Below are 27,718 nucleotides of genomic sequence, written 5' to 3'. Positions count from 1 at the left end.
CCCCCACCCGCCCCAACTCTTGACTTCCAATGCACAATTTCCTGGCTAATAGAGTGTACTCAGAAATGACTAATCGAATCGGAGCTACCTGGAAAATTAATTTACCATTATGTTCTTCCAAAATTGTAACAGGGAAGGCCGGCAACCTTGTGTAGTACCGCCGCAGGGGAAAGTAAACAATTAGAGACTCGGTGACTAATGAATTCCGTGATTAACGAGTGTGTCGGAGGTAAATCTCTACAAGACCGACGCGCACGTTCTGAGCACGTGCGGCGACACACTCGGAGCGAGGCGCCCTTATCTATATACGCAGCATTCATGGTTGAAGTGAAATATTCCCACCACCACCACCACTACCATCCCCGCCCCCAACCGCTAGCATTCTTACCCTGCATGGTTAAGTGAAATAGCTGGCATATCCACTCACAGATCGAGGCTGATAGGTTGTGTAAGCCCAAGCAGTGTGTGTGTGTGTGTGTGTGTGTGTGCGTGTTTACATGTAGAAGCAAGGAGAATAAGGCCTGGCTGGAGTGTGTGTGTGTGGTGAGAGAACCGAGATAAGGCCAATCTGGTTTGTATTACAGTCTCAGATAAAGAAAGAGAGTGGTGAGGGAAAGATAGCGGAGCGCTGTGGAGCAGGGACGGCACCTAGGTGGCAACACACACCCACACACACACCACCACCGTGGCAACCACATCCAGAAAACCCGACAACCAAAAAGCATCCAGAACGTTTCCATAAACAACCAGATTCAGGGGATAACAGTTCTATACGCTCTGCCTCTACCAGCGAGGCTTTATTATATATAAAACCCAATGGACCGAGTCCCATCTGGGGAGCGGCTAATGACAAATATAGAGGGAACATTAGGATTAGATGTGTGTGTGTGTGTGTGTGCATCAAATGCCCAAAGCCAAAGCCACAGGCTTAATTGAAGGATGTAGTGGCATAGTGATAGATAGAAAGAGACAGAGGAGACACGGTGTGTGAGAGAGTCCCACAGTGGTGTAATGACTCCCCAAGGGAGCAGGAGACTCCCCACTGGCTGACCCCCCCTCGTCAACGGAGAGGAGGGATGAAGAAGGACGAGGAGGAAAGAGTGATGGGGGGGGTAGAAAAAGATGACGGTGGCGACAGCTGTCGGCTCCTCAGGACAATAATTGGTTGGCTGAGAGAAGGAGCGTACACGCCAACATACACCGACACACACCAACGCACACACGCGGTCACATGCATGCACCCAGGGCTGCACATACGCTAAACCCCGCCACCCGAAAATCGACAGTGGCACCCCGAGATGGTCATTAGCCACATCCCACCTGGCACAAGCCACCCAAGTCGTACCCATGGGGGGCGGTTCCTGCTGGCACAGAGAGAAGCCTTTAGGATGAGGGGGAGGAGGGTGAGGTGGGCTTATTCAGCGTGACACCTCCAGTCTCAAATCAGTAAACAAGCCATCGGACCCCCCCCCCCCCCCCCCCCACCCATCCCCCACCACCACCACCACCAAACCACCCGAAAACCAAGAGCATGAGTGACAGCTCTAAATCACACTTGACAGCTTGACTGACAGGCCGGTATGGGCAAAGAGAGGGATGGAAATATGAAAAATAATAAGCTGTTATATTATCCAGACAGGAGAGGAGGGGAGGGGAGGAACGGGAGGAGGAGGAGGAGGAGGAGGAGGAGGAGGGTGGCTGCAGAAAATACAACCAAACCTTGAAGCCACGACAGAGTTTTATTCACATGTTTGTTCCTACTTTGCGAGATCAAATTAAGGTGAAGCATTAACACGGCAGGTCGTTCTCTCGCACCGTTTTCTTTTGCCGTGTTAAACTACGCACATGTCTGATTGTGAGGGTTTCAAATGATTCATCGGCACAGTTTCGGCACAAAATACTTTGGTAGTTGAGTGGATTTTTGTGCATTCAGATGCAGAAGACGTTTGTATTTGTGGGAACAAGCGTCCAATCTTTTGGTCCATTAAGAAACAGATTCATCTCTGAGAGCTGGCTTTCATAATATGATCCCTTAGCCATGCAGGTGTACTACTCTATGCACTGTAGCACTAGCATAATGACTTTCTGCATGTCTTGCACAATTCCTACTTTAATGGATCTCTAACATGAAGAAATATTGGCTAGCATGTCATTAATAAACTACTTAATTGGCGAGGCCAATGTTTGTGAACTGATATGAGTCAAGTCTGATTTAATAAAGTGGCTGGAAAAAGGGAATTAGTCCTTTGCGAGGGTGCAGGTAATGGCGAAGGCCTGAGGAAGAAGAGGAGGCAAGAGGTGGAGCGTGAGGGGTTAAGAACGTGAGGAGAGCAGGGGGAAAAAAAATTCAATATATTTTTAATCTAGCGGATGTAATCAGATTATGCGTCTGCCAGGAGCGACGTATTTCATAAGGAATAACCGGTTTCGGGGAGGGAATGGGGGGGTGGAGCGGAGTGGCGAGGAGGCGCAGCGGCGGAGACGGGCACTTTGGCTGGCCGATCTACATCGACACTGACAGATTCTAATAAATGCGCTGGGAGGCGCCCGGAGAAACACAATGCCGTGTAATCATTTTATCATGACAAACCGGAATTCCAATGGTGTCCCATGTGAGCCCAGCCGAGGGAAAATTGAATTAACTGTGAATTGCTCATGCTTGGGGAATGGGGAAGAGGAAAACGGGGGACATTGGTGGGGAAGGGGGGGAGGTGGGGGTAAGTGGAAGGAAGGGAAAGACGAGAGGAGGATTTGGCCCTCTTTGGTTTCTGGCAGGGTTTCTGGTCTCCGTGGGCTCCAGAGTGTTTCATGGAGGATCTCTGGTTTCGGCATCTGCTAGCTAACGACGCTGACGCTAACCCAGAGATCCAGTGCCGATGCGCCGGGGTCCCCGCGTGACTTAGCTTCACAGAAAACACATTACGCACTTGTTAAATGAGACGCAGACGCCCTCGAGTATCCGAGCAGCAGGGCTATAAAAACAGTCCCACACATCTGCTCGCACATGTTCAACCACACTTGTGGTTCACCTCCTGAAGATGTGGTGCAGCTCGTCAGGAATCAACCAGTTTGGGGGAGAAAGTGATCTTTGAGGCTAAGGACTATTACTGCATTAAGCTCGCTCATGCCGATAATGTAGTATTATTTATTTTTTTTGCTAGAAGCTGGCACTATGAATACCTCTTAAGAAAGAAAGATGGTTTGAATTGTAGCTGTAAGTGCGTGGTGGCCAAATTTCTAAAAGAAGCATAAGCAGTTTGACCAATGCGCATCAACTATTGACCCCGACGAGTGGTGGAAGATTCAAAGATCTGCAAAAAAGACTCTTTCTGAGTTTAGACGTACTATTTCTTTCTCTTTATAAGATAAGATTCAAATTTGTTTCACATTTGAGCCAGATCATGAATGCAACAGCATCCCTCTTGGTTTTTCTTGGTCATTTGAGGGTCGACACCACTCCGGCCCAGAAACAAAGCAGTAAAACACCCGAAGCTGGCTGCTAAAGGCTAAAAAATAAAGCTAGCTAGGTAACGGCTAACCCTAAACTAGCTGAAACACGTGCATGACCTGCTGACATGGACTTGAATCAGCTTGTTTGCATTTACGCAATGTTTTTGATGCTAAACGAATATGGAAAATTGGTTATGCAAAGTTGCTACCATTGTGTTTCAGTAAAAGACAAAGGGGCTTTAAGCTAGCTTAATCCTCCTTTTAGCTTATTTTGCTGTGCAGAAAATATTTGGCCACCAAATTAAGTGCTAATAATTCCCTCACTTTAAAGAGAATGACAGAAGGTTCCCATAATTAAAAGTCTAAATTTATTTTTGGCCTGCACCTCATTTAAATCCATACATTTGTTCTTAAATCCAAGTTCCAGCTGGATGTTCCGTAAATGTCTCTCCGTCGGACTGAATGTGCTCTCCTCCGTTCTATCTCTGTGGAGGTATTTGTTCCTCTCGAGGGCGGCAGTAAAAAGATCACGCAGAAAGAGAACAGAATCGGCCCCGATGCGGCCTGCGACTTCAGATTAGGGCCTGTCAGGGTTCCGGGGTCGCTACGGATACAACCCAGATGCTGCAGCTATGCAGCAGCGTGTCGCTGTGGAAACGGGAAGTGTTGACTGCTGAGAGATAAAGGGCTCGATTCTTCCTCCTGCTGAACACATCCCAGAAAGGAAAGAGCACGGAAAGGCTGAAGAGCAAAAAGGGAACACACACGCACATACCCGTGAATGCATGAGACCAGACTTTTTTCTTCTCCAAATCCCTCACACTTCCACCTCGTCCTCCTTCTGCTGTCACTCAATTGCTCCTTAATCATTAATATCACAGCTTTGACCCAGGCCAATGGGGATGAGGGAGGGATTTGCATAATTAGCCCCACTTGGTGGACAAGTCCCACTCCAGGCCGCATGAGAGCGTCTCTAGTGGGCTTGCTCAATTTCACATGTAGGAGACTGTGTACAGTTAGATAACCAGAGCCGAGAGGAGGGAAAGTGCCAGACAAATAGATAAATGAGTGCATGTTGTCTGGGGGTTGTGAGAAATCAGCGTTGCCCCGGGATAAAAAAAGAAAAGACGGTGTAATAGTGTTTCTGACACGCAGCTTTGTTTCAGTCAGGACGTGAATGAGATAACTTTTGAAACTTTGAGATATGAGAATTACATGAGCTGAATCCCCCAGTGCAATGAATACTTGTTGTTGTTGTTGTAGTGATGGTGCATGTCTTATCACGTCATGCTTTCTAAACCAGGAAAAAAATACTGCAGAATAGTGAAGAATTTTACTTACAAAGCAGCTCATTTACAGCAGCTGCAAAATTTTACTTCACAGTGAATTGTTATCATATGGAAGCAAAATTTTACATGCATGAGCAACAACTGAGTAATTTAAGCTGCAAAAATGCATTGCATTTTAAAAGCAGTTGCAGATGTTTTAGGAGTCATCGGAAGCCATGAAAACCCTTTAACACCTAACCCTCAAAAGTCTGCCTGGACTGTTTTTTTTTTTTTTTTGACTTATTCTGACAATAAAAAGGTCAGAAAATGTCCTGTGTGTATAAGTGCTTTTGCCCATTTGTCCAGAATACCTGGAACTTTAATATCCAACAGTCATTTACGATTTACAATGGTGAAATTACCGTAATGACACCGTACTGGCTGTAAAGTGCAACATCTCAGCTTTAAGAAATGGAATTTTTCAGATTGCGCAAACCGTGACGAAATTACGGTAATCCAAATCGCGCCGCGGGTTTTACATTTGGGTTTTAAAAGGCTAAAGCAACTACAGTAACTACAGTTCTTGGATAAATTAAGTGGAGCGAGTAGAAATGTTCTACAGTTCTGCACGAGCAGCATACTTAAATAAAGCTCAGGTCACTACAGGAGTAATGTACTTAGTTGCTTTTCAAACTGGTAAATTGTGAAGTAAATATGCAAGTTTTTTTTTTTTTTTGCATGACCTATATGCATGAACTACTGCAGAGTAAGAAAGTTTATTTTAATAAATCTAATGGCTAAATCCAGACCTCTCGTCCTGTCGCTGTAAGACACACCACAGCATTTCTGGGAGGTTGCAGCGGACTGTCATTTCACCGAGAGCCCCTTGGCTCAAAACGTTATTGCATCATTTATTTGACAAATGTAGTTCCCTTGACCTTCATTACATTTAAAAAAAAACATTTCCTGGAGTTGTTTTGAGCAAGTTTTCTAAAAAAAAGAAACAAAACACTAACCAAAATAATTCATGCATGCGTAACTCCTTAGAGGAGTGTTTTGGAAAAAAGAAAGCCAGCTATTGTCACTGCAGGTAAAGAGGCCGAGCCAGCCAGGACTCCTGGATTGATTACGGCTGCCAACCCAACAAAGTCGGTGTACTTAAAGCAGGCAGAGCAGCGAGGATGAAGAAGGGGACAAATGTAGGGATGAAAGGATGGATGGATGTGACAGGGAGTGGATGTGCGGAGGAATACCATTAAAGAAGGCAGCGCTGCAAGAGCACGTCCAGACAGAGTGGTCTGAAGCCCAGGGGATGGCAGCCTTTATCACACCCACACACAGAAACACACACTCAAAGTGAAGCACCTCTCGTCCGCTTGACAATCCCCCACAGCATTAGCTCTTGTAAAGATTTCTTTATTGGTATATGTCATGCTCAGAGATTTCCTAGAAAACAGCAGAGCCTAGTTATGAAGTAACAGCCTTAATCAGCGTCTGGCTCCCCGCCTGAACCTGGCCTTGTGGCTTAATCATCACTGTTTGGTTTTCTCTATGGATACAGCGAAGGCGGTGGGCCCAGCGCACTCCCACTTTATGACAACATGCCCCAAAAGCAGGAAAAATGAGCCCCGGTGTTGTTCGAGAGGAATTAAGCCGTTATGTAAGGTGAAAGCAGCCAAGGCAAGAGAGTCTGCAGCTACACAAGAATCACATTAGGCCGGTCACATCTTGTTTCACTTCATCCCGATACGTTGTGGTGTGCTGCGACAAAGAAGGACAGGCTTAGAAAGTAGAGCCGAGTGTGACAGAAGGAGGGAAGCGAAAAAAATAAATAAAACGGGGAAAGCAAAAGACTGGCAAGCCAAGGTTATTTCCACTGTCAAGAGCAGTTCCAAACAAAGTCGTTTCGAAGAGCATCTCCAATAAAGTCCCAGCAAATGGTACAAAGCTGAAAGGAGAGCCTTCTGGAAAGTTCAGAGAGGGAAGGTAATCTGTGGCGAGGCATAAAGGGAATTTTTATGTGGGTGCTTGGTCCAGCTGTGCAGTCTGTCTCTTTGTGTCTGTTACAGATTTTAACAGCAGGAAGCCCAGCTCATACAGGCCTGTGCAGCCCTCTCCGTATGCATGCATTAAGCTAGCACTGAACCAACATGAAACGAGGATTAAACAGAGCACCGTCCCTGCTCTGCTCTAATAGGGTTCAAGAGAAAGAGGCTCAGAGAGCTCCAATTGACCCGTGATAACCCAAGCACTTCATGGTCTTTCTCCTCGTCTCAAGAATACACTTGATTAACCTCAGAGGACCAAAATATTGTATAGTTATTTATATATAAAGTGTAACTGTAATAAAAACTGTGAGAGCATGCGAGAGTCTTTTACTAGAATCGGGGAGGGTAAGGTTGCAAACGCCCGAGCATTGATTTATACTTGCTCTTAGGGCAAGGGTGGTATGTTTAACAGTAAAACCGTAGATTTATGACGCTGGCAAACACGACTGGCAGGATGTGAACATTTGAGACTCAACACCTGCCATCGCCGAATCGCTTTAGGACGGGGGAGGCCGCGTACAGAGTTGGCTAATTCAGTGCTTTAGTCATAATACTGTATGCAAAGAAATGGCAGCCGGCCAGATACTGGAAATCTCACAGATGGCCAGAAATGCAGCAGTCTAGGATCGCTGGGAATGTGATATATGGGGGGAAAAAATTATGTGGCGCAAGATATACAATGCCCATGTAGGGGTAGGAGGGGATAGGATGACCTATCAACATGGGACATACTGTAAGGCTGTGGAGATCAAATGGAGACTTTTTGGACAATGGTTTACCCTAAACCTTGACCAAAGCTTCGCCATAGACTGACAATATGGTGTTTGTCATTGTGGATAGATACGTTTTCAGTCCTTTGAATGTTGTTAACATGGATTATTCTGAGACCTTTTGCAGGATTGTTCAGTTTGGCAGTAGGGTTGTCCATCAGTCACAACATTAAAGCCACTGACAGGAGAAGTAGATACCACTGACCATCTTGTGACAGTTCAGTGTTCTGCTGGGAAACTTTTGGACCTGACATTCATTGGTGTGGATGTTACTTCGACATGTAGCACCCACCTAGACCAGACCAGGCACCCCCACCCTATAGCAATGACACTCCTTGATGGCAACAGCCATCCCCAGGAGGATGCACAAAACGCTTTAAGAACAACTAAAAAAAACATGAAGAACAGCACAAGGTGTTGACCTGGCCTCCAAATTCACTAGATTCCAAACTGATCAAGTATCTGTGGGATGATCCACAGAGGCCCCTCCCCTCAAAGGCCCCCCCACTAACAACACTCTGTTGATCAGACGCTACAGGACACCCTCAGAAGGCCCATGCCCATCCTCTGATGAGTCACCACAAGGGAGGCCTGCACAATATTAGGAAGGTGGTCATAATGTTATGCCTGATCTGTGTATATGGGCAGTATTAAAGTGTTACACTAGTTGTTGAATTCATCCAAAATGAAACCAGAATCCAAACGACCTTTTGCTTCTGCACACGACACAAAATAACTTTTCATTTGGTTTCTTATGTTGTGGTTGCCCTCTAACGCACAAGGCTTTTTTATTTGACTTTTTTTTTTTAGATGTAGCACAAGTTTTGTTATTCATGGTTCAGTCACAGGTGTTTCACGTCCGCCCAAGGCCTTAGAAGTGATCCACCCAGCAGCTACCTCATAGCAACGTCTATACTAATTAACTTGCCTCTATATTTCCAAGACATTCAGGGTTACTTCTGTAACCCCGGGATGCTTGAAATATCTCAACCCATTCATACTCGGTCTGTAAAACATCTGTGACTCTCTCAGCTACACATCCATCACAGCAGCAGCTACAGTCTCGGGCTGAGAGACTGCCGAGGATCAAACGTGGAAGCGGAGCGTGAATGGCGGAGAGCTTGAGGGTAAAGTCCTTACTGCCTCTGCCTCTCCTCTCCGTCTCATTGTCTTTCCGCTGGAGTCATTTTGAGACGATCAACCTGCGAGAGGGTGTGAAATAGCGGCCCTGGGATCTCATCCATCAAATCCACACAGAAGACCCTGCAGGGGCCTTGTCTGGAGAAAAGTAACCACATCCCAAACAATAGAACGACAATGAAAGATCCAGGCTTCCACCTTTGCGGAGATACGATCAAATTAAACATGTCGCTCATGGATCACTTCACTGGCTACCAATACGCTTTGACAGATCAGTGTGGAGTGCTGCCATCAGCATGAATCCATTTGGGAGATTAATGACAATGAGCTCGACAACAAGGCCTAAAATTCGTCCAAGGCTGGTTTGTCTGTTTAATACTGCCGCATTGAGCTCGTAGTGCTCGTCTCCTCCACAGCCCTCTCCATCCCAAAGAGCTTTAATCTCCCAGTGGGCCTCTGGGCGACCCATCCAACACACATTTGCATACATCTGCATATTTCCCATTAGGCTCCACTTGTTGCCTTTTCATGGAAAACTCAGATATGGTGATGATCACTCTCAACGGTAATGGTCCTATCTTTCTCTGCCTCTTTCTTTCTTCCTTTTCTCCCTAATATTTTTTTTCCACACTCCCCTCTTGATGCCTTGTTTCCCCTCTTCCTCTGTCTGTCTCTGTCACAGCCGTGATCAGAGTGCAGCATGGAGGCCTGATCCAGAGACAAAGGGAGAAGCTCCCAGTTAAATCAGCAGCGCTAGCTGTGGTAAACCATCTGGGGCCAACGACAGCCTGTGGCCTGAGAGAACACAATAACAAGACAGAAGAAATGAATTCAGCACACAATGACCACGACTGAACCACACTAATTAGATTAATATGTGATCAACTATTCAATTAGGCCCATTCAGCGGCAGAGCTCAAGAGGTATGGACACATGCAAATGAGATGAGTGAGTACAAATTGATGGGAGGGAAAAAAAAATCCAATCACGAGAGACGGATTGGATGGAAAAAGAGTGTTAACGTCTGCATATACACTGAGCTGTTCACTTAGCAGTGTTTGTATACACACAAAGGAGTGGCTTTTTTTTGTGTAGTATAACCATGAGCACTGAATGTCATGTTGTAAGTGCTAAACACATTGAATGAGAGTACATGAGCGTTGAGGAGCAGCCTCCAGTGGCGGATTAAAGTTAAATCAACTTCACAGAAGGTTTACCACACTTACGCCAAGAGGCAAAAGACTAACCACTCCACATACACTGCAGGTGTTTTGAATAAAACTCAAAACAGGTCATACCAGCCAAGGTTTGGACTCTACAACACCTCTCAAGGTCCTCTGTGGTACACGCTACTATGAAACTGACAGCAAATCCTTAAAGTCCTGAATGCTGCGCCCTAGAAAACATGGTTTGTCTCTCACAAGTCTTGTTGTAGGGAAGTAGCTCCAACCACGATGACAGGAATTTAAGATTTACTGGACAAAGCTGCTGAGGACTCACTCACTTCCCATGTAATGTATCACTTACCTTGCGAGGCAGCTGGATTCTCGTGAAATTTGGGAGATCACAAGATTACACAACGATACAAAGCCTCAAACAATGTGCTTGTCATGCAGACCAGTTGGCATCCTGCCGCTATCTATGGGCGTGTCTACTTAGCCACTGTAGCTACTCTGGCTCCTTGCTAGCTTTCAAAGATCCTAAGACTACATCTTGTTGCGTTTCCTCTGTTGGTTGAACTTAAGACGGTGACAGACAGATGACTCATCCAATAACCTGCCAAGAACTGGCCTCGCCGAACTGTTTCCAATCCTCACGTCCCAGATGGTTCTGCGTAACAAGCCATCTGGCTAATGTACCACTCATACAACGTGTTCCTCTCTTCATCTATGAGTGGTCACAATGTTTTGGCTGAGTCCACGTCAGTGTCAAGCCTTCAGAAACACTGTGGATGTCTCAGTGGTGTTTTTCTGCCTAGCAGATGGCAAATCTAAGCAAGACTTTGAGGGGTCATCCAAATTACATCACTGCTGGTGGCAGAATCGAGACGCCAGTTTGAGGTTTTCTTTGGTCCAGGTTTGGAGACAAGGGTCATGAATGAATAAGCCACAAGTCGTCACTGTCAGTGTTTTTCTAGGGGAACAACTATCCGGTGAAGAAAGTGTTCCCAATGAGATCTGTATAACAACCAGAGCAACCATGACATTGATTCTGAAATGGCAGATAGCATAAAATGTCATTTCAGTACTGACATGGCTTTACGAGAGGTGAATGGAAATATGTTTGTCTTATTCGTGTGAACTAATCATTTTTAAATAAATCAAGTAAATGCATAAGTGAATATTTTCTGAAAATCGTGTTTAGTACAACCTACTGGAGGACGATTAGTCACGTTTTCCAAACAAAAAATACGACGGCAAATGCTGTATTAGCTTCCTGTAACAGGATGAGTGCCATGCTATCAAAAAAGAAAAGCGCGCTAAACAAGGTGCCATTCACCAAAAAAAATAAAATACCTCCGCATCACCTTCCCCCGGCTGCTTAATTTTTTTTCTGTGGGGCGCTAATCAAGCGCCTGTCTCCTCTCATGAATTTAGAGGGAAACCTCGAGCATTTAAATGTGCATTTAATTGCGTTGGTTCTGGAAGCGTCGTTAAGTAAGAGCTGCGAAATACATTTCTTAATGCGACTTAGTGATGCCCGGCAAATCAAAGACCATCAAGCGAATTAATGAGGGTGAGCGGTGAGCGCATTAAGAGCAGAGACGGAGCGCCTCCATAAACAAATACATATCTCTCAACTAGACAGCGGGGACAGAGGGCTAATGCGGAAGACGCAATAAATAAGACTTTCCCGTCAATAGGCAGCGTGCGCTATCCATTCCTGCACAATGTGTCTCACTTTAATGGTCTAAACACACACACACGGAGACACGTACACCTTTTCTTCTGTTGTGTTTTTAAAAGACAGACGAAAGCTTCTTCAGCGGCGTTCCTTTGCTGCTGAATAGCTTCTACAGAAGAAGAGAGGAGCTGGCGGGAGGAGGTAGTCGGGGCGGGGTGAGGAGGAGGCGGCGGAGGCGGAGGCGGGGGCGGCGGTGGGGACGAGGCTGAGATGAAAAAGAGAAGAACTAGAAATATGAAACCTTCCTAGTTATTAAAAGCTGTCTTGCGAGGGCAGCGCTCCTGTCGTTAAGTACTCTTTCAATTATTAACGGCGCCGCCGCTTTCATCCGCTGGCGTGCGAATGCCAATAGAGCGCCCGACACACACTTTCACAGCTTTTCTTTTTTACTAGGCAACAGGCAAGCACACACACACACACACATCTCAGGTATTCAGATATAATTGTTGCGGAGCTGGTGAGAGGACAGGTCAGCGGTGAGCACGATTATATAAACCTGGATGTTTTGAGACCGTCTGAGAGCTTGGCGGTATGAACAGAAGGAACGAGACAAAGGAAAATAACTCCAACCATCATCATCATCATCACAACTTAGAAATCCAGCTCGGGCCGGGCCGCCTTGAGGGGGAGCCGCGGGTATACACCAAACACGACGGCCGCCAGCGCTCAAGGGGTCAGACCCAATTTGGGGCCATTTTTTATTTTTTTTCCCCCCGTCAACCAGCCAAACGTCCGTCAAGCTTTGGGGCAATAAAGGAGAGGAGATAAGGAGAGAGATCGGAGATAGCCGGGACTGAGCCGCGGGCAATAAGAGAGGGACGGGGAGCTTTTAGGGTGTTATCCAGGCTCTCCGTTTGTCCATGGCCCTCTGCTGAGACGGGCTCATGTGACAGATTAGCAGCGTGGACGCCGCTCGAGGGAAAGCTGGCACAGGAAGAGATCCAAACACACCACCGTCAGATATCTACTTGTGTTTGTTGGACAGTCAGTGGAGTCTAAAAGTGCCCGAATCCTATTTATTGTGAGGTTGTGCCCTTGCAGCTCTGACTGACACATACGCTGACAGGGATTACGTACACTAATGTCTGATTATATCCTCATGTACGTAACATTTCCTCATCAAGTTGTTTTATTCTTTTTTTTTTTTTTTATCTGTAATTGAATCTTATTTTCTCACAAAAAAACAACATATTCTCAGAAACCTGCCGGAGCCTGAGTTATTTTACGATATGGAGGCTGATTTCTAAACATCTCAAACGAATCATCTTGTTCCAGGTTTGAAATAAGCAACAGCGTCTCAGATGGAATAACACCGGTCGCTGATAAAGAGAAAAATCTAACTTGATTCCAGAAAATTCCCTTAAATAAATTGCACTGGAACGAGGGCCGAAGTATTTCTCCTGCAGATTTACTCAACTCGTGACTTGATAAGACGTCTTTGTTGAGTCTTCTCTGAGGCCAAACGTGCAGGGTTTTCAGCGTTGGTGCTGCTCACCGGGCCTATTTTGGACTCTTAGGGGACACTTGTTTTAAAGTGAGGCCCGGTCATGCTGCCCATTGGAAGTTAGCAGAAGGTGGGTGGGGGGGATGTTGGACTGACGGGGAGCGCTGCTTATCGACCATGGCCGGGTGCGTTTCTACTCTGGAGATGCGGCGGGAGGCACTGGGGCGTGCTGACGAACACCCCCCGGGACCCCTGTCCAATTACAGCTCAAAATGAGGCAGGAGAGCGCCGAGATTGGGCTGGGCGCACCAAGGTGATGATGGAGGGAGGGGAGGTGGCCGGGAGATGGAGAATAAGGGGGCCGAGGATATGAGTAGCACTTGAAATTAATGGGGCAGGGCGAAGCGGGGGCTCCCAAGGGCAAGTGCAGGGGGCCCACTGATGACATTAACTCCACCCTCGGGCTGCCATTAGGGGGCGAGAGGTTGCAGTAATCTCAGGACGCAGAGAAGACAAGGCTCGCAAGGTTTCCCCCCAGATTGCAGCGCTTCTCCTGGGCTAAGCCGGCGCCGCCGTGAGCTGCCTCCACATCAACCCCGGTGAACGTACCGGCGAGTTAACTGTGCATGACACCATTAGAGGCTCCTGAAACCATGATCACATAACTAAGCTGAGAATTTCCGGTTGCAATCCAGATTTCATTCTGACCCCCATCAAATGAAAACTGACAAATTGAAAGACTTCTGCAAAGATTTTAATAGACGCCGGCTTTCAGAGGGCCTTCACTCGAAATGTCATATCTGGACGACTCCGCTCCGAGAGCTATTAAGCAGAAATGTGTTCCGTCTATAAAGGAGCTCTTCTGTGTGTGATTGCCATTTAATAGCCGGCCATACGTTCACGCTCCAGTCTTGCTTTAATGTTGCGGCGGCGCACCAGGGGGAGGGGGAGTCGGCGAGGGAGGGAAAGGAGAAACAACCCAAGGCCTAGAAACATCTCGTCCAAATTACCGTCATCTTCCAAAGCGCGGCGTCGAGGGAGGACCGGATGAAATGTTGTCATAATCCTGCAGCTGAGCTCATCGCCTCGTACCCCCGGTGTGTACGTCCACGAGATACGACACAGACGAGAGCGAGAGCGCAGCACTACGGCGATAAATCTGATTTGATTACCCGTCGAGTGCTGATTCAATTAATATTTTAAACAAACACCCTGAATTGATCCTTGAATTTGATCTGATGCGCAGGACCACTTGCTGCGCCACTTCCACCGCCGTCGATGGAGAGTTCTTTTCAGAAAACACAATTTAAAAAATTAAAGACGCGAGATATCAGTAGCAATCGAAAAATAACCCGCTATCAGGCAAATCCTCTCAGTGACGGAGCTGCTCATACAAGTGCTCTTGTGCTCTCTGTTTGACGCACAAAGGAGGGGGGGGGGGGGGGGGGGGCATGGGCAGGGGCAGGGGGAGGGGGAGGGGAGACACAGAAACACATTTAAAGTTTTGCCGGGAGTCAGCGGTGCTTTTAATACGTACAGTCACATCAATGGCACATTAAGACAGTGTAACCACGGCAACAGACACCGGGATTATGTCAAATAGAGGCGCACAAAAGACGCAGAAGGCGCTTTGTTTGAAACTGCGGCATAAAAAAAAACGAAAGAAGAAAAGAAAATGTAAAAAAAAATAAAATGGAATGAAATTATGAATATACTACAAGCTGCATGAGCATGATTTTCATCGCACGGTTTTGGGGAATTGGATTCATACGGGGGACAAAATGAGAGTTTAATTCATTTACATCTGGTTACGGTTACGGTTCGGGGGGTAGGGTTAGGGTTAGGGCTGGGCTTCATTATGCTTCCACAGCGCTCAGATGACATGCATGATTACATCACTGTTGCTTTTCTGTCCATCACCGCATAAAGGCACATCCAAAACGATCTGATTGGCCCCAGACAATCAGTCCCTAACGGAGAGACCTCAGACCCAAAGTTCCTGCATTTTGTTTCGCCACAAACATTTTGTGGTTGGGGGAAGTTGTTCTGGCTTCCAGGATAATAAATAATGTTTTTTTTTTTTTCTGTGCACAAAAACACAACTATGGACTATAGCTTCCATGCTAACGCTAGCTGATCAACAGAAATTGCCCGAGCCAACGGATCGACTCCACACCAACTTTCCCGCACAAATATTGTGCGAGAAGCCGTGAACTTCAAGGCGGTTTCCAAGCTTTTACTTTATTTATTTCTATTTAACAAAGAGAGAACAGGTCACGTGTTGATAGCTGAAGCTAATTCCCAGTCACATGTTGGGCATAAGAAAGACGCAATTAAAATACATCTTGCTCTTCATAATAAATGCTGTGCACTTGCCAGTTTATTAGGAAAACATTCCAATGTAACATTCCTGCATAAAATCTTTGCTTCATGAAGGTTCTGGGATCCAGCACTAGTTTAATAGTTTAATAACTGATGGAGCTGTTAACTCAGCTGTGTTTTCATTTTGGAGGTAGTGGTTTGCAGTGCTACTGAATTTCATTGTGTTCCTATTATTTTGACAACCCTATTTTAATCAGTGGGCAAGGCTAAATAGTTAACAGCACCACTATGTACATGCTCCAAAATAATCATCCAGTTGAGTTACCTTTAACTGAACGTAAGGTTAGATCAGTCGTGGGGGGGGGGTAGAATGCATTAGTTTTCACCAGTGTACCTAATGATAATGACATATAAGCATGTAAGTGTTATGGCTGCAGGACTAAAACTGTTGCAGAGAAAATCTTGAATTAAAATCTTAAATCTTCTTCAAACCGGCGGTTGAATTCCAGAGGGTTCAGGCCTTTCACCGACAACGCAGCTAGCGATAAAGTCTCCAGAGAACGAATGTAGGTCGTTCATGTTGCATCTTGTACTGTATCTACAGCACATCTGACACTAAACTCAGCGGGGGTAAAAATACTACATAAGCATCGCTCTCAAACACACGCACAGAGAGAGAGAGAGAGGGAGAGAGAGAGAGAGTATGAGATGTAATGACGGGGATGGCTCTGGGCCTCGACTGTGAGCAGAACATTAAGCAACAGTCCACCGCCGTGAAACACACACCGTTTCTGCAGCTGCAGCAACCGGCGCCTATCCTCCTCCGTCTCTTTATCCAGTGTTTCAAGTCGGATTCGTTCAGGTCAAGCAGAAGTGCTCGATGCTCCGAAAACCCGGCTCTTTTAAAACTACGCAGCTTTGAATTTAGTGACACTGAAATCCAACACTGTCATGCAGAAAATGCGAAGCTTTTCTTCAGCTCTGTGCTCATTTTAAAAGCCGTCCATCGCGGCTGTGAGGAGTTTTATTATTTCGCTCTCCGCTGTGTAAAAGTTCATTCTGGTAAAAATGTCTTTCGGTGCATTAAACAGCGCGGAGACACTCGACAGGCGTAAATAGCAAAGTCAGGTGGACATAAACCGGCCAGTCTGAGGGCGGCAGAACAGAACTGTGACACAATGCATGTTGTAATCCTTTTCACTTCCTTTTTTGGGTAAAAATGGGTTTCGCTGACTCAAAACTGTTTTGAAAGCCTGAAGTCTCCAGTGTTGAAGCACATGGATGCGTTTGTAGCAAAGGCTTTATCAGAACTGTAGATGGGTACCAGACAGTTTAGTAAATTTTATTCTCAAGCTGTCATTTTAAGATTTACAGGACTCATAATGAGTAAGGCTACCCCGGTCAGCTCGGTACCTGTGCTGCAAAAGTTCCACAAACTAAATTAGGTGTTTTTAGACCACGTTATAATCGTCATGAGTCATTACCGTTGTATTCAAACATGACCTTTTGAGAAATCTCCATCAATTCAGAGCTAGAACATCAAAAAAAGAACCAGCTCCACCGATTGCAATAAGAAGAAAACGAGTCAAACTTTAAAACTTCCAAAACTAAATTCAAGAAACGATGTGTTCATGAGAGGGAACAGGTTGTGTATCCTATTTAATTGAGGCAGTTCAGTTCAGTTCCAGGTCAGCGCGTTTATGGGTGTACATGCAGGTGACGGGCGTTCACATTGAGGAGAGGGAGATGTGTGCAAGGATGCAGGAGTGGATGAGAAGCCTGTTGTGCAACGCTGTGCAAAAGGAAAGCAGAACTGTTTTTGTTGCACCTCAAAATCCTGCAAGTTTAAACCTGAAATCTATACGAATGAGCTTGTAGAAATAATGCTCCAACTGCAAATTAACTACAAATTCCCAGAGTTGCTTCAAAGGCAAGGACGCAACTATCAGAGAGGTCATATTTGCCAGAAAACTGGTTTCTCTTTTGCAGCGTTTAGTCGGAGAAACGTCCGATAACGACTCGACTGAATGGAGGCGCCGATGCAAACGCAGGTTTCAGCGCTCGGCCCAAATTAGAGCTTCTTCTCCGGGGACCCGTTCTGAAGCAGAGTCAATGAAAAGCAAAATAAATAAACGAAACCTAAGTAACTTGGTCTGAATTGGACGCCGATCCTAACTTGTTCATTGGGAACAGGTTGTACTGATCCGTTAAGGACAGTTTGGACATGACACAACTGGGACTCCAAGTTCAGGTCTTGGAAATTAAGAATTACGAAGACTCTGTGAGACGTTTGAGACTGCTGCTATGCTCCATGTCTTAAATGTCATGTCTAAAGCCGTAATCACACAACTCCAGGGCTTCTTTACTTTCTAAAATGAGGAGTATTCTTAGACAACTGTGCTCCATGCTCTCTGGGGTTTGACAGATACAACTTACTGGTAGACTAACTGGACCTGATCTATGTGTTAGTCACAATGTTTGCTATGAATGACCATCACAACAAGCTGAAGAAGCAAATTTTAAAGTAAAGAAGTCCAGTGGCACAGATCTGATTCCAGCCTGCACCCTTTCCTGCATATTGCATCAACCTTCTGCCTCTCTCCACTAAGGAGGCATTACATCAAGGGGAACGATCAAACCTGCAAACCTTCCCGACATGTCATACCTTCTCTCTCACCATCATGACTTCCTGTTTCTCTTCACTGATACCATCAAAAAAAAAGCCATGACACTCCAAATGACATTTTAAAAAGTTTCTAATTTACTGCGGCTGACAAACTGGGGTTTTCCTTTCTTTCACGCAGATGTCACAATGACTCGCAAATCAGCCCTGGTTGTTATATCGCAATTTTACTGCTAAATGGACTTCACCCGGCAGCGCTGCGACTCGCGTGACATTGCATCAAGTTGAAGAAGCAAATTTAGAAGTAGATTCGTCTGCAGCGGTGCAGGTCTTATTCCGGCCTTCACCCTTTACCTTCTTTCTCAACCCGTTGTTTCCTCTCTCAACTTTCAAAAGAAAGGCATGAAAAAGGCCAAAAATAACTTATGCAAATATTTGCAGCAGCGTTAAGTCAACAGTGGTTTTCCTTTCTTTCACCACCCTGCAGCGCTGTTCCTTTTGTGACGCCGTGCATCAACCCTAACCCTCCGCTTTCAAAATTGGGGCCAAAAAAATCCAGAAAATAACTTGAAAAAGTTTCTAATATGAACAAATATCTGCAGCAGCGGTTGGTAAAAGGGGTTTTTCCTTTCTTTCACCACCCTGCAGCGCTTTTGTGACGTTTAAAAGTAAAGAAGTTGACCCTGACTGCTCATCTGAAGCAGCAGCCCTGACTGCAGTGGTGCCAGTTCACTTCCAGCCTGCCCCCTTGATTTCCTCTCTCTCTCTCTCTCTCTCTCTCCACTGTCAGAATAAAGCCACAGAAAGGCCTGAAAAAAGTTTAATGACCAAACATTTTCAGGAACAGCAGCTGGTAAACGGTGGGGTTTTCCTTTCTTTCCCAAAGACGTCACAATGGACTCTGGAGTCTGGAGCGAATCAGCTCTGGCTGTTACATCATGCAACCTTCCCGCTATACGGGCTCCACCCTGCAGCGCTGCTCCCATTTCAACACCATGTGCGAGCGTGTGATCTGGTTAATGGAATTCACTGCATGCGAGACTTGTGCAAGAGCCCCGGTTTCTCATTCCTCAGCACAACCGTCAACTCTGGAGCCCTGCTCAGAAAAACCGTCGGAGGAGGACGAGAGGGGCCACGTCGGACCCCGCTGGACGACCGCCGGTTATCTGAGGGCAGAGCTGGCGGCCGCCGTGATTGAAGCCGCCCGTCGACCGTCTGCAGTCAATCAGCTTCACTTCCTGTTTTCTTCTGTTTTAATTGAAAAAACACGAAACAAAACAACCCGCCGCCCGTCTCCGTCTCCGTTTAGTTCTCTCTCGAGCTTTCTCTGCTTTTAATTCCTTCCCTTTTTCCCCTCTTGCAACACTCCAGGGTCACCATCTGCATGGCAACACTCACAGCGTGACACTTCCATAACCCAGGAGGAAGAAAAGAGCGACAGAGCACTGACTTCTCTCTCTCTCTCTCGTTCTATTCACAGGCCACCCATAATTCATTAGCTCTCCTTCTCATCCTCTCTACATATTTCTCTCTCTCTCTCTCTCTCTTTTTGCAGTGTGACCGTCGCGGGTTTTCTCAAAGCGTGCTCGGTTATTTCTCGGAGCGGCGCCGCTGACGCTCGATTATTTTTTTCTTCTCTTGCACCGCCATTAAGCATGTTTTAAATTTGACCTTTTTCATGCCAAACCCCATTCAGATTTCTTTTTCTTTTTGTAAGAGCGGGGAACAATAAAATTTCCCTTTCTGAGGAGGGCTACGACTGCAGGAGAGATCGACCACATGATCCTCATTTTAATGGTTTTATCTCCATCATCGACATTTGAAGCTGCTGCTTTTTATTTATTTATTTTTAAAGTCAATCTACAAGAGGAGGAACGATTCTCTTTACAGAGCGCCTCCGGTGCCGCACAGCTTCAGCCTGACCTCTTGGTACGAAAACTAACTCCCCGCGATTGGTGAGTCTTTTATCCCCCCCCCCCCCCACCCCCACCCCGCGGTCACGCATTGTCTTCACTTTTTCTGCCTCGTTTTTTTGGCTTCACTCTCGGCGCATCCATCAGTCACACACACACAAAGAGGTCGCTTCCTTTTTCTTTTTTTTTTCTCCCACTTTAAACCAGGCAGCCTGCCAATGTTATTCTTTCCTTCGCTGACTCTCACCTTCTCTCCCCCCCTCACCCCCACCACCTCATCCTCCCTGGCTGTTCCACGACTCCGCTAAGCATTTTTTGGTTTTGGTCGCAGGGAAGAGGTGTTTATTTATTCAGACAAGATCTATTTTACCCCCCTCCCTTTATCTCCCTCTTCGTCTTCTTCTTATCCTCCCCCTCCAACTTATGTGATGATCACTGCGAGGAGGAGGAGGAATCTAAAGATCCAGGACTGTGAAGTTTTTATGTATAAATATATATATATATAAACATAAAAAAATAAAGAAACGGTGGAGTCTACTTCCTGTGTCTCTTTCTCTCTCGTGGAGACAGTTGTGTGTCGCTGGGGGGAAACACTCGGGCGCAGGTTTAAAGCTTCTTTATGGGCCCCGGCCGCGGTGCACATGGCAGCAGCACCTTTGAGAATAAGACTGTAACAGAGTACGGCACTAAAACACAGCCTGAGGGAATGATTAGAGAGAGAGAGTGGGAGCCTGCGAAGGAGAGAGGGAAGGAGTGTGTGTGGGTGGGGTGGGGGGGTTAGTGAAAGAGAAAGAGAGATGTGCTCCAGGTGGCGCATTATTAAACAGATTTGTCACTTTGGGCCAGTGTGTTGTTTTTATGAAGTTGCGGGGGCCAATTTTTTTATGGAATACCAACACAGAGGCTCCCTTTTTGACGATTAAAACTGTCAAAGGAAAATTCCTTTCAGTGTCGAAATTGCCAAATTAAGAATTAATCGCGATTAGATCAATTAATCTATTGACAGATTGTGAAAATGATCGAAGCAGCTGTGAAAAGCAAGCAGAATCCAAAGTGCGGTGGTGGTAAATAATTTTACCCTGCAGCCCGTAGAATCCCAAAAGAAGCAGAAGAAGAAGAAAACAAGTGGATAAAAAAATCAAGTCAAAGTTACGGAGACGCCTGGACAACGATATTCTGTCATTGTTTTGGTTTGTTGCAGCATTAGTGACACACATTTGCATAAAACGAGCATATTTGCCTGCTCCTGTGTTGACAAGAGTAATAAAAACTTAAAATACATCTCCTTAATTTAAAACACTATGTGATTAATTTGCATTTAATCGCATTTTAATTATGAAAATCATGCGATTAATCGCGATTAATGCGATTAATCTAGTTAAAACCTGTTAAGACTTGATTTTAAAATAAGAGGCCCTTATTGTAGATGCACTCTACGGCCTTCATAGGTTTAATTGGGTTTATGACTGTCATTGCAAAATATGACAAAAGGTAGCCATGTTGGGGCCATCTCCAAGGGGCCCCAAAAGATTTAAATGCGTGTTCGTGTGTGTGCGTGCATAAATGTAAAAGCTGCAACAGTGAAATTAATGGAAACTGGACTCTTAAAAGGAAAAAAAATAAAATAAAAAAGGTCTGTTGCACAAAAAAAAAGACAACGAAAGAAAAAATGACCCAGAAAAATAGAAAGGAAAGAAAAGACGACAGGTACTGGCTCATGCCGTCTGATTACACGTTATCTGCAAACACACACACACACACACTCACAGCTGTCCGTCCATCACTTGAGAAGATTTCCATTGATTCTCATCAGCCGTAACCCGCCACTACCATCCCTTCAACCAGCCTGAAAATTATTTAAGCGCTGGAAACCGCAACACGAAAAACAAGGCGAGCAGCACGAGGCGCGCGTCATGTGAGGTGTGTGTTACAGTCGTGCTTTAAATCCCCGCGGCTGCTGTTGACTAAGCTGATCTTTGTTGGGAGGAAACGAAAAAGAAAAAAGAAGCGAGCTCCTGCATATTCCATGACAGGCAGCGACACTTGTTTTAGTCAAAAATAACATTAAAGGTGCAGGCATTGTCCTCTGTGTGTGTGTGGGTGTGTGTGTGTGCGTGTGTGTTTTTTGTGTTTGTGTGTGTGTTTGTGTGTGATCTGCAAGCCTGCGGTAGGTAATCTTACTTTAGGAAGGAATCAAACGAGGCGTACGCCTTGCACGAATCCGGCAACAAATGCAGAGGACGGGACGGGAACAGAGAGTCAACACACACACACACACACACACACACACACACACCAACACACACACACACACACACACACTGTGCAACCTGCGAACACGCTGTTTAAAAGCCTCAGAGTGATGCAGCCTTGTAAAAGCAGAACAATACTCAGGCTTTGGCGGCGGGGAAGGACGCACGGGAGCAACTCTTACACGTTTTGATGTGTGTTTTAAATGTTTAATCCGTCCAGTTAGTGTGGAAAGCTCTGTTTTTGTGTGTGTTAAAAAAAAAAAAACGTTTAGCAACTTAAATTCGTTTTTTGTTTTAATGAAACGTACATTTATGTGACGACACACACCCAGAAGGAGTCTCAGCTATCCTTTACTTCATTTTCTCTGCGGCTTTTTCCAGTCACCTTCCCTCTAACGCGCTCTCGCCGCAACGATACGATTACGTAGAGAAAAAAATTATTATTTCACTGCAAATTTGTGGACATTTCGCATCTGGAATTGCAGGATTAATCTGTCGACACACACCTAGAGGAGTCCATCTACTCTTCTCTGCAGCTTTTTTTCCAGTCACCTTCCCTCTCTGTCATCCTTGTAACGCACTCCTGCCTCAACTGTATAATTATCTCGAGGAAAACACATTTTTTTTTGACCACAGATTCCTCCACCGCGGCCGAGATTATGAGCGTTCAGCATCTTCAATTCTCAGGATGTTGCGACACACACCTAGAGGAGCCTTATCTACTCCCTCCTTCACATTTCTAGACCTTCCTGCTCCTTCTCCAGTCACCTTCCCCTCTCTGTCCTCTTTTTTTTCCCCTCCGTCTCTTTTGTGTTTCTGGTGACGCACTCCTGCCTCCACTGTGTAATTATCTCTTGCTGATTCCAAGGGGGTTGGAGGGTTGAGAGGGGGGGCTTCTGAGGAGCTCGGCCCTCCCTCCCCTTCCTTCTCCCTTCCTTCTCCTTTCCTGCCCGCCCCGTCCGCCTCCGTCACTCAAGACGCCGAGCGCCGTATTGTTCCTCTCCGCGACAAAGCCTCGACTGACAGCTGAGCGGAGAGCGGCGGGGTGAATTCGGAGCCCGCCCCCGCAGCACGTCAAGCCCTCCTCCCCGCTTTCATTTGAACTTGACGCGCCGCTGTCTCCACTTTTTCTGGCAAAAAAAAAAAAAGTCCAGACGGAACTGAAACTCCACTTAAATACAGTAAACATGATCCAAAAAAAGTGTCTTTACTTTCCAAATAAAAACATAAAATGAGGGGGAACATAAAACAGCTGGAAAAGGAAACGCCACCGCAAAGCCGCTCGCCTCATTCCGATCATCGAGCTCCGTCATCTACCTGAACCGCGAGAGGCGCTTTCTCTGACCCGGTGCACGTCGACCCCCCCACCCCCGGAGGAAGGCCCTGGAAATAGCTCGTTAGGACGTCAGTCACGTGACCGAATCGCACGTCATCGCTCGACGTGCGTCAAGTTCGGCGGCGTCCGTGGAGCAGACCGGAGCAGGAGGCTGTCCTCGTCTCGACGGAACAGCGAGGCCGAAGCGAAGACGCTCGATTCCCCCGGTTTCTGCTCGTGTTTAAAAATATCTGCTGCCTTTTGCGAAATGTTTCCTCTGTGACGCTTTAGCTAAAACCAGTTATAATCCTGGATGCTGGAGAGGGTATAGATGGAACACACACACACACACACACACACTCTATCAGAGGGGATTTAAAGACTCAAACAGCGGTCTTGGTAATTAGGCAGATGGATTTGCGCCTCTCCTCCCGGTCCGGCGGGACATAAAGCGACGCGTAATGCAAGCGGACTCAACTCTTTAAGTGGATTAATTAAAACCAACATGCCGGGGTCAAAGGTCACGCTTTAAACTCTCTCGCTTCCCTCCTCGGCTGCGGGACGGGGCGCACCTGTGAGAGGACCTCCCTCAGACGACCGGGTGGCAGAACGGAGTGCTGCAGAGAAGACTCGTTTTCAAATTAGCGCCGAAAACAAACTTAACCTCGAAGTTTAAAAAGGATCTCTGACTTCCTGTCTGTGAGGATCCAGCAACGATTTACCCAGATGGTAATAGAATAAAAACCGAGCTCTCCCCTCCGTAATTGAATACAGAACACACCTCGTCTTTGTGTGTGTGTGTGTGTGTGTGTGTGTGTGTGTGTTTGTGGTAGCTGGATGTAATCAGATGGAATTAATATGCATGCTGTTTCTCATTATGGAATAACTGAACTGCACTTCAGATATGTGACGTGCACAGTGAGAAGCGCGGACGGATTTCTAGCATCCATGCACCGAGCGCTGTCTGTGTTGTATATGTGTGTGTGTGTGTGTGTGTGTGCATGCTGACACAGTGTATATGATGTCGAGGGAGATAGTGGATGCAGCAGAGCAGACACGCCCTGCTGATGATCAGATAACACTCGTCTTAAACGTGCGGAGCGTGCACACACACACACACACATTTGTCACTCGCCTTAACCCCGTATTGAATTTAAGCGAAATTTAATTCCGCAGAGCCGCATTAATCAGCTAATTGTGCTAATGTGCATATCGTGCTGTCTAAGTGTGTTACAGACAGCGGCGAGGTCTCTTCTTCTTCTTCCTCTTTCTATCTGCTCCAGCACTTTTGCTTCCAAAGCCGTTCGTTCAGATTTAACGGCTGCAGCGTCACAAAATTTAACGAACTAAGCGAAGGCTCGCGGCTTCTTCTCATCAGCGGCAACAACGAGAAAAGACACAGAGCCAGCGTCTGGTTGTTTACGAGTCTGAGAGTGACGGAGGTGAGTCTCATTAGGGAGAGGACGACGCCGAGATACGCCGCCGAGGTGCTTCATTATCGCAGCCGGTTGAGGAGCGCGTTTCCCGGCCGCCAGCGAGAGAAAGTGTGTGAGACCCCGAGAGAGGGCGAGCGACGGGCCGGCGGTAAGCCGCTCTTTATTAAGATGCGTCGTCTTTGGAGAGGGACAGCTGCTCCTGCCTCTAATCTGGAAGAACAAAGGTTTAATAAAGGGAAGAGTCAAGAGACAGAGGGGAGGGAAATGCTCCTATGCTTCTTCCCTTCCTTCCTTCTTTTCCTCGTTCATCTCTCCTTTCATAAGGGGGAGCACGGTGAAAATGAAATTTCCTGAGAGTTTGCATAATATTTGTCCATCTGAAACCCCCACCGACCTTCGACTCTTCACCTGTTGAGCAAACATGGCCGCCGCGAGGCCGAGGTGTCAATTAATAACGCAGATGAGCTAAAAGCGACATCCCCGGCGCTGCCCAGAGATCTGTCCCCGTTCAGCAAATAGACCGAGCCGAGAGGAGAAAGAGAGGCAGAGAGGGAGAGAGAGCGCGTCCGCAGAGAAACTCTCTGCCGCGGCTATTTCTGAGTGAGTGTCGGGTCAGCTGCATGCCCTATTTCTCCGTCTGAATGGTCATCGCTGCTGCTGCTTGTTTGGAAATGACATCATTTAGCCCCCCCCCCTCCTCTTTGTCCATCAGCGGTCCACCGAAATATGCCTGCTCTACATTACTCCAGTCATTTTCTATTTTGGATTTGGGGATAATGATGGTGGGATGGAGGGCAGCGGGGGGATAAAAATGATAAAAGAGGGGAGAGGCAGCATTAAAAGAATAATTTGAGGGTCTTGAGGGTTCTGTCTCCTCTCTCCGGCTCTAAAATAGAATTTGCGATAGCCCCCGCTGCTGCAGTCTGTCGAGGGAATAATGACTTATTTATCAAATGGCTGAAATATTCAGGGACAAGGCCTTTTAAATTCCAGCTTTTAAATTCATAGGCTTTTCTGCTGAGATGCTTAATGACAGTGAATGTATTCAGAGTGATTTGCAGGTCTGAGATAGAGCCCCGTGTCCTGCCTATGAGTCTAATAGCTGTTTGACAAAAAGGAGAGCGCGCTCAGCCGAGCCAGGGGGAGCAGGAGAAGTTTCACCTTTGACCTCACGGGAGGCTCGGTGAATCAAACGTCAAATTTGTATCAGGGAGGTAGGGGGGCCGCCTCCCGAGAAATAAACGGCTGCGTCGCTGGAGCGGCAGCGCCGGGAGGAAAACATGTTTTGCAGCTCTGGAGATAAAATTTAATGTTCTCTAAAAGCGCTGGAGCGGGCAATCAGCCATGAGTAAATGTTTCAAGATAAATTCCTGGAGGGGCGTACTTCTTCTGGCAGCGGCAGGCTCCTCAACATTTGGAGGGGCCAAATCAGCATGTGTGGGGGGGAGAGGGAGGGGGGGTTGAGAGGGGAGGGCGGGGGTGGTAGTGGAGGAGGTGGAGGGGGGGTGATATATGAGTGTTATTCTTACTTCCAGGCTGGAGCGGACGAAGTTTGGGAATGATGGCGGTGGTGATGAGGCGCCGTGAGGGGGCAACACCAGAGGTTAATGAGATGCACGCGGACACAGCAGCTTGCATGCGTCAGCCTCATGACAGCGCGGACGGAGAAGAGGAAGAGGAGCTCAAAAAGTGGAGAGAGCGCCGCACTCGCAGCCGATTACAGCCGAGAGGCGATAAAAACCGTGCGTAATTACGCACCGCGGCGCCACGAGCACGGCTCAGAAGGCGGCGACCCTCCTGCCTCATGCGCCGCGTCCCACCCTTATTTTCTTCCAAAACAACCCCCCAAAAAACAACCAAAAAAAAAAAAAAAAAAGACATCGCACTTCTGTCTCCGTCCCCTCTCTCTCTCTCTCTCTCTCTCTCACTCTCTCTCTTTCGTTCTCTCTCTCTCTCTCTCTCTGCTGTCACCCCGTTCACAATGGCGAGGCTGTGGAGAAACGGACCGGGCAAGCTTACCTTAACACGTTCCAGCTTTTCAGGGGGTCCAGGTCTGAAATTATAGAAACCATGGTCGACTGGCTGGGCAGCACCGGGAGAGGGAGGGGGTGCGGCAGAAAAAGATCGAAAGAAAAAGCGGCGCAAAGGGCTGTAAACTCCGTCTGCGAATGACAGCGATTGCTCGGATGCAACCCGTCCTGGTTGTTCAGTGGGTGATGAGCGCTGTCACAGCTCTCTCTCTCTCTCTCTCTCTCTCTTTCTCTCTCTCTCCCTTTCTCTCTCTCTCTCTCTCTCCGCCCCCTCCTGTACAAAGCCTGCGCTCTGCAGACGCGTCTCCGAGCTTCCTCCGTTCCTTCTATCAGACAGGCTGCTGCTGGAAATGCAGAGATGTACAGTAGAGGAGGGAAACTCATTCACTCATCTGGTTTTTTGTTGTTTTTATTTATTCTTTTGATAAATAAAGCAAGGGTCACAGATTAGACACCTTTTTTCTTTTTTTTTTTTTTAGGACTTTACACTGTAAAAAAAAAAACAATGTTTGGTTTCAGTTTTTAGGCTTAAGTTGGAGATACATTTGATTTTTACCCAAGTTGCAATAAAAACCATCTTTTGAGTCAAGTCCCCTGGTGGCAAATTCCGCTTCTGACAGCGTGACCTGTTGCTTTAAGAGCACATGAAATCTTCCACCTGCTGCCTCCAAAGAAAAAAGAAAAAAAGAAAGTAGTTCATGCGAGAATAAACGACCGTAGTTCCACCTTTTTTTTCTTTTACATTTGCCTACATCTGAGCCGTAAAGAAGCGACCCCAGCTTGAGCGTTTCCTCTGCAGCGGC

At 46.6% G+C, this 27,718-nt stretch overlaps 1 protein-coding gene across 3 annotated transcripts in view; it reads right to left on the bottom strand.

Moving 5' to 3' along the window:
• The window catches only part of celf2 (cugbp, Elav-like family member 2), a 206,192-nt gene extending 179,129 nt beyond the window's left edge, over nucleotides 1-27,063 (bottom strand). For all 3 annotated transcript variants that reach the window (XM_084573498.1, XM_084573499.1, XM_084573501.1), the window contains exon 1: nucleotides 26,905-27,063. In XM_084573498.1, coding sequence (XP_084429624.1) covers nucleotides 26,905-26,957 — 53 coding nt within the window. In that variant the 5' untranslated portion in view covers nucleotides 26,958-27,063. The remainder of the gene's footprint in view (nucleotides 1-26,904) is intronic.
• Nucleotides 27,064-27,718: the final 655 nt, after the last annotated feature.

The sequence above is a fragment of the Chelon labrosus genome, assembly GCF_963514085.1.
Source record: "Chelon labrosus genome assembly, chromosome: 23".
NCBI classification, from domain to species: Eukaryota; Metazoa; Chordata; class Actinopteri; order Mugiliformes; family Mugilidae; genus Chelon; species Chelon labrosus.
Note: the sequence above shows the minus strand (reverse complement) of the source record. Positions and strands in the feature narration are given on the sequence as shown.